The sequence below is a fragment of the Ceratina calcarata genome, unplaced genomic scaffold, assembly GCF_001652005.2.
Source record: "Ceratina calcarata isolate Rehan_Ccalc_2016 unplaced genomic scaffold, ASM165200v1 scaffold540.2, whole genome shotgun sequence".
NCBI lineage: Eukaryota > Metazoa > Arthropoda > Insecta > Hymenoptera > Apidae > Ceratina > Ceratina calcarata.
In genome coordinates this window covers 54,244-64,625 of record NW_017176567.1, presented here as the reverse complement: position 1 = coordinate 64,625, position 10,382 = coordinate 54,244, and the positions used below count along the sequence as shown (strand labels likewise).

The window sequence follows — 10,382 nt, the reverse complement described above, 5'->3', positions numbered from 1 at the left end:
AGAATTTTCTTTTAAAATTTATTGCGAGGAAAAGAAAACAGCCTAACAAATTCTACGATATGTTTTCATTAAAATATTCCATTTTTATTAAAATTGAGAATTTATCTTGAGAGTAAATGACATTCATAAAATAAAAAAATTTATCTGTTGTATTAGGGGCATGTAATTTTAGTTAGCCTCAAAAGAGTTGGAATTTTCCAAATTGATGAAACATTTGATAGGGTACATATAATTGAGCCGTTCAGTGCACACATCGATTAACTCCACTTTTTGAAAAATCTTAAATTTATGTGTCAAAGCACAAGTTATGACTATACCAAGTCAAAGCACAAGTTATGACTATACCAAGTGCTTTGACACATAAATTTAAGATATTTCAAAAAGTGGAATTAATCGATGTGTGCACTGAACGGCTCAATTATCGATTAGAAAATAACGTAACATTTACTAATTTTATTAAAGAACTTGAAGATATGAAATCTCAGTTTCTAAGATACAAAAATAATTTGTTCAGTATCAAAATTCAAACAAAGAACATTTCAATGTACGTAATAATAATTAAAGAATTCAATTAGCTATTTTCATTGGCACCAGTACTATCAATCATGAATGCGTGCTCTGAATTTTTTCTAAAAAGTTATCGAAGCTATTTAAATGATTCTTGAATATATTTTACGTATAGTATTATTCTAGCTACATAAATTTTTTAAATTCACTACAATCAGTCTTTTTAATTCTAGAATTATTTAATATTATTTTCTCCAATTATTTAATTTTGATATCGTGGCATCAAATGATTGCAAGCTATATGAACTCTTTTCTCAAAAACTATCAATCCATTTGAAATGATTTTTAGACATGTTCTTGATATACTATTCGTCTAGTTTCATGAAATTTTTCAACCATTTACCATCAACCCTTTTCGTTCCGCATTTATTTATATGAAATGCGATTGTATGTTGTGATTTGATAAGATTGCGAGGTAAAGGAATTTTTATCTGAAAAACTATAGGTAATAAAATGATTATTAGATATGTTCTAGACATATATATCCCTCTAGCTTGTTTAACTTTTTCAACCTTATATCATCAATATCTTTGATTCTAATAATAAAGATTAATCATTAATCGCTTTATCTGCGAATCATTCTAAAGTTGTTAATAAATGATACAGGTACAACAGACCAAGGTGACATCGGTTCTTTCCGAGCCTCAGCGCGCATTACTTTCAACCATAACCGCCGGTCATGAGGTGATCCACATTGCTGAGACCGAGTTATCCTGTAGGGCACAGATCCCAAAATTGGGCACGGACCCAGCATCGTTGAAATGGATCGAGCAGACGATAGATACGCACAAGCAGAATGTGGGCTCTCAGATAGCCGCGATGAATGCTGCCACGGCTCAGGTGGTAACATTAACATCCGGACCGGCAGACGACGTGGATCATACGGCCGTAGGCGCTGCTATAACCACAATCGCCACCAATCTACCAGAGATGACCAAAGGAGTGAAAATGATCGCGGCTCTGATGGAGGATGAATCTTCTGGAGATAAACTGCTGGATGCAGCAAGGAAACTTTGCTCCGCGTTCTCAGATCTATTGAAAGCCACGGAACCGGAAACCAAAGAGGTAACTTACTATTCTCTGAGGTGCAACCAGGTGGCCTCTGGTCGCTATAAGATTCAATGGTATCCAGAGGTCATCTGCGAGTATTATACACGTCAATGGTATATAAAAAAGAACGAGAATGTACTCTATGAAACAAGTATAATAATAATTTATTCATCATCCGTATATTTTAAATGTTTTCGGATATTAATAACGTTGTTTAGACATCTTATATACTATGTAATACACTGACCCTTTGACTATGAATATGATATTCCATGAACAATTCTATTAATTTTATTCCCGTTTCACGACCCTCTGGTGTTCTAGATAATATAGTAGAACTTCCGTTATTTGAACATTCTGTTATATAAACAGTGGATCCTTTATTATAATATCGTGTGTAAATATACTAGCTGTTTATATATTTACTTCTCTAGCATAAAACTTATTTAATAATGTAATATGAAATAATCATAATATACACTTGGAACATTATATGAAGGGGTAAGATGTAAGCCTATTAATCCTGATCTTCAGAAGCAAAGGTTTTAGTGCAAATGGTATAATGAATTCTTGAAGTAGAAAATAATGGTGGACACTAATTGAACATTAGTAAAAATGTCTTACTACAGGAAATAGAAAACAATCGGAAACATAAATGTTTCATACTTGTACTATTAATTCCATACACAAATTTTTATTTCGACTCTCTACGTTCGAAGTTTTCGATGAAACATACCATCAACGTCAGAATGTAGTATGTATACGATAAATATAATTTTTCGATCAGGCAAACTTCACATTTATCGAATGAATGCTGTATATAAGAAATTATAAACAAATTATGTTCGTTTTATTGAATTTTGTTTTAAATATACGTGTAATTCTAGACCTAATCGCTCGTAGTTCTATCATATGAAAATTCTCATATATGAACACATGTGTCCTTCAATTAGTTTATTTAATGGAGGTTCTATTGCATTGAGATTCGGAGGCTAAGAAGATGACAATCACTTTTGACCACTCTACCTTAAAAATATACTCGAAATAAAACGTAATATATTTTCGCTCGACCTTTAGCCGTATAGAAAATTCTGAAAAAATTGTTCTTTCCCTAAGTAAGATGCCAAAGTCATACCGGCGTTTAGTATAACTTTATGTTATCGTAGCTCACATCAAGTATCAATTCGTGAATTTTCCAAAATCCATGTTCTACTAAAGTAAAACGTGTTTTTATGTATTTTTCAATATTTTTCAAGTTTGATGAACAGATTTTCGTTTCCATTCGATTACTCATACAAATATCTAAATACATTTCAGGATTTTTCCTTAATCATCCAATCACTGAAGCGGGTGAAAAGTAAAATATATATTCAAAATTCTCAATACTTCTGAAATTCCATGACTTAGCGATTTAGTGTCTATTCATGAAATATTTCTATTCTATACATTTTCCGTTCTATACACGATAATTAGTAGACAGCAGATTTTTATGCAAAATACAACATTCATGGTACCAGTTAAAAAAATTCATTCTAAATAGACATTTCTTTTATCATGTAAACATTGTAATATCATCTTTTAATATTCTATATGCAAACATGCTTTATATTTAGTGCCGATACAATTTTCCTATAAGTGTATAAAATCTACTGTTTAATAATAATTACTGCGGGCGGAGTCGCGACGGCTAATTCATTATAAATTAACTTTACTTCTGTTTTTATACGTAATTAATAAATAAATTAAATTTTCTTTTCTTATAGCCAAGGCAGAATTTACTAAACGCTGCCTCCAGGGTAGGCGAGGCCTCTCACCAGGTGTTAACAACCATCGGCGAGGAAAACGACTCGAACCGCGAGCTCCAAGACATGTTGTTAGCCCTGGCAAAAGCCGTAGCCAATTCTACAGCGGCTTTGGTTCTGAAAGCGAAGAACATCGCGGCTACCTGCGAGGATTCATCCACACAAAATCGAGTTATCTCGGCAGCCACGCAATGCGCGTTGGCGACATCACAGTTAGTGGCCTGCGCTAAAGTAGTCGCCCCAACTCTACATTCTCAAGCTTGCCAGACTCAGTTGATGAACGCGGTCCACGAGGTGACGAAAGCTGTCGAAGGTTTGCTCGAAGTCTGTAATGAAACTTGCAGCGATGAAAACCTTTTGAAAGAATTGACTGCGGCTGCTAGCGAGGTCAGCAGAACTTTAAGCGACTTGGTGAACCACATAAAAACAGCTACCAGGGAAAGGGCGAGAGAATCTGTCCAAGAGGGAGCCGTAGAAACTATTTTAGTGGCTACCGACAAACTGTTTGCCAGCAGTGATGGTACTGAAATGGTGAGACAAGCCAGAGTAGTTGGCCAGGCAACTGCGGAATTGATTCAAAGCATAAAAGGCGAGGCGGAAAGGCAAACCGACTCGGAGCAGCAAAGAAGATTATTAGCAGCCGCTAAAATGCTCGCGGACGCCACTGCCAAGATGGTAGAAGCCGCGAGACAGTGCGCCAGCAGTCCCAACGATGCTAAGATGCAGGATCAGCTGAAACAAGCTGCTGAGGAGCTTCGAGCGGCTACTACTGCTGCCACCCCGGGTTTGAAGCGAAAATTGATCAGCAGAGTTGAAGTCACCAGTGTCAGTCAGTATTCGAAGCCAGTTGTTCATGAGGAGCCGAAAGTGGGGAGTAAGGCAGATGTTCAAGGACAGGAGGAGAGCTCCTTTATTATTGACGAGGCGATTAAAAGTATCGAAGACATGACTCAGGTACTAGGGATGAATGAATTCCCACAGACTGGCAAGAGTTACGGGTGAGTGCACATTTTCTGTTAATTGATATATTTTTTATCACTTGAGTCATCTATATGCGAAGCTAGAGAAAATATTTGTACGAATAGAATTGGACAATTTTCGAGAATTTCCCCTTTTTACACTGTTTTACTCATTAATCTACATTTTCCTCTCTCTCATTCTTCTACACCTTACTCTTCTACTTAACTATTCTACATCTTTATGTACTATTAAGTCTTTGAACTTATCCTTTTTGATCTACGCTTTTTATATTCTTTATTAATTATTTAGAACAAAATATGTTTCTTATTTATCTAAACAGATAAAATAAACTTACAATTCTTATTTGAAAAATCAAACTAATTACTGTATCCTCTTGTAAACTTAAATAATTCAAATATAATTCTTAAGCGTAACAAAAATTCTACTTTGCCTCTTTTACTCATTAACATAAAATTCTCGTCTCTTTTAACCAGAGCTTAATATAAAACGAAATTTAACTTTCAATTCCTGTATATACCTCTCTTTTACTAACTGAAGTACATTCCTAATCTCTTTTAACAATCCTTAACATAAAATGAAAATCATCTATTCTTATGAGTAACAGTTTTTCCAATTTACATATTTTCAAATATTACAAAAAAATTTAATCAGCTTCTCATTTGAAAACTATCCATAATTACTCGCCCTTACAGCATGAACTTTCTACGGTTTATACCTTAAAATCCATGCCACAAAATCTCTATATAATAAGATAATACACTTTGTTAAAAGCAAACTCTTATTTTGCTTTTACAGGCAACTGCAAAGTGACTTGAACAATGCGGCAGTTAACTTAAACAACGCATCAGCGAACGTCGTATCTTCCGTTCATTCGCCAGTTCAACTGGCAAGTTCCTCGAGACAATTTTCAAACGCCTTTGGCGATTTATTAGGCGTTGGAATGGAAATGGCAGGTCAAGTGATGACAACAGTAGAAACCCGTAAGCAGATGGTAGTCTCACTAAAGAACGTCAGCATGAGTTCCAGCAAACTTCTAACGACAGCAAAATCCGTGTCTGTGGATCCGAATGCTCCTAATGCTAAGAATCAGCTAACAGCAGCCGCCAGGGCTGTAACAGAATCCGTAAACTATCTCGTCGATGTTTGTACGTCGTCGGCACCCGGACAAAACGAATGCGACAACGCCATAAAGAATATCCAATCAATGAGATCGCTTTTGGACAACCCTAACGAACCGATTTCGAACGCCAGCTATTTCGAGTGTCTAGAAACGGTGATGGAGAAGAGCAAGAGCCTCGGAGATGGCATGACCGGTATAGCCAACCATGCGAAGAAATCTGAACATGAACAGTTCTCGATAGCCGTTAAGGGAGTGTCTTCATCCATTTGCGGACTAATAGAAGCAGCTGCTCAAGCTGCCTATTTGGCCGGTGTCAGTGACCCCAGCTCGATCCCTGGTAAACAGGGTCTCGTCGACCATAATCAATTCTTGAGAGCCGGCCAGGCGATCCACGCCGGCTGCCAGAGCCTCAGTAACCCCAGCAGCACCGAGCAACAAGTATTATCTGCTGCTACGATGATAGCCAAGTACACTAGCGCTCTCTGTAACGCTTGTCGGGAGGCTTCCAACAAAACGAACAATTCCGTTGCTAAGAGACACTTCGTGGAATCCGCGAAGGACGTCGCCAACTCCACTTCGGCTTTAGTGAAAGAGATAAAGGCTCTGGATAAGAATTACTCAGAAGCAAACAGAGAGAAGTGTGCCGAGGCTACCAAGCCGCTTTTGGACGCTGTAGACAATCTCTGCGCGTTCGCTAGATCGCCAGAGTTTGCTAGCCAACCTGCTAAAATATCAATGTCGGCTAGGGCTGCTCAGGAACCAATTACATCTGCTGGTAAAGCTATAATCGACGGCTCCTGCGCCATGGTGAGGGCTGCAAAGAGTTTGGCAGTGAGTCCCAAGGATCCACCTACCTGGCAATTATTAGCTAATCATAGCAAGAGTGTCAGTGATTCTATCAAATCTTTGGTAGCTTCTATACGCGATAAGGCGCCAGGCCAGAAGGAATGCGATGCAGCTATTGAAAAATTGTCAGCAAGAATTCGCGAATTAGACGCTACCTCACTTAGCATCGTCTCCCAAGCCTTGTTACCAAGGCGAGAAAACACCGTGCAGGAATTCACCGATCAGATGGAACGGAATATCCACGAATTAAAAGAGAAACTGGAACCACTTCGATCAGCTGCTAAGTTCGAAGCCGAGAATATCGGACACGCTGTTAACCAAATGATTTCATATTGCGAACCACTAGTTTCAGACGCGATTGGTGCTGCCTCAAACATGGTCCATTCTAAACAGCAAATGATATTATTGGACCAAACGAAAACCGTCGCTGAATCGGCGTTACAATTAGTTTACGTTACCAAAGAATCCGGTGGCAATCCGAAAGCGGTGAATCTTCACTCCGAGGTCGACGAAACAGTGGAATCAACGAAGGACGCGGTGCAAGAACTGCAGAACACGTTGGAAAACATTGCCACTTCTCATGGTATTGTAACGGGATTAATCGACACTATTAATAGAGCTATGGTCAGATTGGAAGACGACAGGATGTCTACTATAGATAGTGTTGACTCTTACGTGGATTACCAAACCAGGATGGTAGAAGCTGCGAAGGAAATTGCCAGACTGGCACAAGAAATGGTAAATTTTATTGTATTTATTAATTTAATCGTACAAAAAAATGCGTATGGATAAAATGATAGATTATAATATTCAAGAGATTTTACTAAAATTTATGAAATTAACACTAAAAATTATTTGTGCTTATAAATTCTTATAATTCGATGATTTATCATTTTCAGTCTACGAAATCGAGTATTGATGCAGCCAGGCTCGGTCCCTTAGCAGTGGATATCTCTCACAAATACACTCAACTGGCCCGCGACACTTCCGGTGCTTCCGTTGCTGCTTCAAACGCAGACGTATCCCTCAAACTCCGTGCCACTGTCCAAGAATTAGGCAGAGCCTGCGCCGAAATAGTCAGAGCTGCCGGCACTTGTCAGTTATCACCTGGCGACGCTTATCTTCAAAGGGAAGTCGCGGAGCACAGTAAAATAGTGACAGAAAAAGTGTCTCAGGTGTTGGCTGCTCTTCAAGCTGGTTCCAGAGGGACCCAAGCTTGTATCAACGCTGCCAGCACTGTCTCTGGTATAATAGGCGATCTGGACACTACTATCATGTTCGCCACAGCTGGGACCTTGCACGCTGAGAACGAAGGCGACACGTTTGCTGATCATAGAGAGAATATATTGAAGACTGCCAAAGCTTTAGTGGAGGACACTAAAACGTTGGTAGCTGGTGCGGCTTCTTCTCAAGAACAATTGGCTGTCGCTGCTCAGAATGCGGTCTCCACTATCGTTCAATTAGCTGAGGTCGTGAAATATGGTGCTGCCAGCTTGGGAAGTCAAAATCCAGAGGCCCAAGTGATGTTAATAAATGCTGTGAAGGACGTGGCTTCGGCGCTGGGCGACTTGATCCACGCTACCAAAGCAGCCAGTGGAAAACCGATCGACGATCCTAGTATGGCGCATCTGAAAGACTCTGCCAAGGTAATATGATTTTTTATATGTTATACGTATGTATTGTACGTTATTATGTTAACTGCAAATTTTTATTCGTTCATGAGAAACTTAAATGTGCAAAGAAGGGCAGGTTTTCTTTATGTCTTCTAATAATATTTGACAAAATATCCACTTTATAGATTAGTCTGAGACTACATTGGGTTCTTTTTATCTAAAGTAATTACAAATTCTCGATTCAAACTTTGTGCAATCATTAAGAGTCTAATGAAACTTTCAAATGTATTCAAGTTTTATTACATACTGTATTAGGTGAAATAAAACGTATACATTTATCACAAAGGTCTTTCGAGTATTTGTCAAGGGAAAACTATAGGCATATGTCAAAATAGATTATTTTAGTGTACAATATCGTCGTGTATGTGATTTATTCAGTGGTACTTTGATTATAAAGTAAGTTAGATTGATTTATTATATTGTTTCCCTTTCGGGTTACAAATTTATATCCTATATTTTTACATTGACCTTATTACTATCCTTATACACGTTCTCACTCTACGCACGCACCACTATATACAGTACTCTTATTTTTTATATATCGCCTTCTCTCTATCACCTCAATTCTGTTCCTGCCATTCACTATATTTATGTCCACTCCTTTTCTTTGCTTCTAATCTTTGCCTTTTGAATATCTTCCTCTTTTACATACAATTTGGATCTTATTTCTTCGCCGCTAATTTCTATACCTTTTCCTATAATTTTCGTTCCAACTTTCTCCCTATATCTGTACTCATATCTTTAACGTAAATTACGAAAATGTTCCTTTGATATTTCTGTAAATAATAAATAAAAAAAGAATCACGTAACAACCTATAATGAAATAAATTTCTTAAGGTTGTATTGGCTATACAGTCAATCCCAAAAGTTTATGTACCTTAGAAAAACGCATTTCCTATAATTAAAAAGAAACCAGATGTCGGAAGAACAATGATTTTGGATGAAAAAGTTTACTTAATGTTCAATTGGTTTTTAAACAATAAAAATTGATAGAGTTTGTTATATTATTTATATAAGTACTTTCTCATTACAAATTTTTGGCAGTGAATTCTACAGACTTTTAACAATAAAAAATAAAAAATTATGAATTTAAGGTAACAAAATTTAACTGAAAATAGACACTCATTATACTCTGATGGTTCAAAAAATATTGTAGGAATAGGATAAGACTCCTCTTATGGACGAGTTTGTAATTTTTATTATTATATTTTAATCAATAACTTTCTTTAAAGTCCATGAATGATGATTATTTTTTTAGAAATTTGTTCATAAAACAATGGCGATCCGATATGATCTTTTTTAAAAGTTTATCACCGTTTTTTCTGGATTATTTTCGAGATCAAAGTGAAGTTTTTTTTAGGTTATTGCTGATTACCATAAGAGTACATGCAAATTTCAAGTCACTATAATTTTTCAAGAAACCCATGAATCGATTTAAAATTTTGCAGGTAGCTTTTTAATGATATTAAGAGTCTATTATAAAAAATTCAACATGCTAGCAGTGAGGGCGCAAAATAAAATGTATTACGAAAATATTTTATGCCGAATACACTGCAAGAACAGTGGTCGATCCGGAAAATGTGCACGGCCGACTCGAAAAACCTCGTATCGCATGTTCTGTGAGCTTTCCTCATCCCTGACTCTTATCTGTTCTCTCATCCACTCTATTCCTTCACTTCTTCCATCCAATATTTCCATCACTCATCTATTCATTTCATCTTCCTCTTGAATTACTCTTCCATTAGATTCTAATTTTCTACAGCCCATTCACATATTCTACATTTCCTTTTCTCTTCACCTTTCCAATATCTTTCTGCTCCCGTTTTGTTCTTAATTTAAAACGTGCTATTGTCATCCATTCTTTTCCTTTCGTCCTTGTCCAGATAATTAGGTTCCACCTCTTCGTTTATCAATTTAAACCATTCATTGTACTCCAATATTTTCCTCTAACTCGTTTCCCTATTTAACTTATTTTATTTCCTTTCTACCATCTTCTACAATTCTTTTAGATCCTGTCTTCCTCTTATCTCTGTTTCAACTGTTCACACTCCTCTCTCAATCATATAATTCCTCATTTCATGGATTCATGTCATTTACCCCTTCAATTCTATCCCTCCTTATCCTCTCTTTCTCATGCCCTCGTCCAAGTCCGCAATAAAAATACGGTATGAGGTTGTCTAAAAAATTCGCGTCTTTTTTTTTTATAAACAAAGTTACGTATGAGTAACTTGTATAGAAGAACGTCCTTTTTTCTTTTTCAATTTAATTTACTTCACAGTTATACTCGACGATAATGTACAGTACTTTTACTACATATCTACAGTCTGTAGGTCTCAAGTACGT

The 10,382-nt window shown here is 36.8% G+C and overlaps 1 protein-coding gene across 2 annotated transcripts in view; it reads left to right on the top strand.

The window, feature by feature from the left end:
* LOC108628831 (talin-1-like) overlaps nt 1-10,382 on the top strand; it is a 51,499-nt gene that overhangs the window by 5,505 nt on the left and 35,612 nt on the right. For both annotated transcript variants that reach the window (XM_026816768.1, XM_026816769.1), the window contains 4 exons: nt 1,174-1,632; nt 3,381-4,417; nt 5,196-7,104; nt 7,266-8,012. In XM_026816768.1, the coding sequence (XP_026672569.1) occupies nt 1,174-1,632; nt 3,381-4,417; nt 5,196-7,104; nt 7,266-8,012 (4,152 nt within the window). The remainder of the gene's footprint in view (nt 1-1,173; nt 1,633-3,380; nt 4,418-5,195; nt 7,105-7,265; nt 8,013-10,382) is intronic.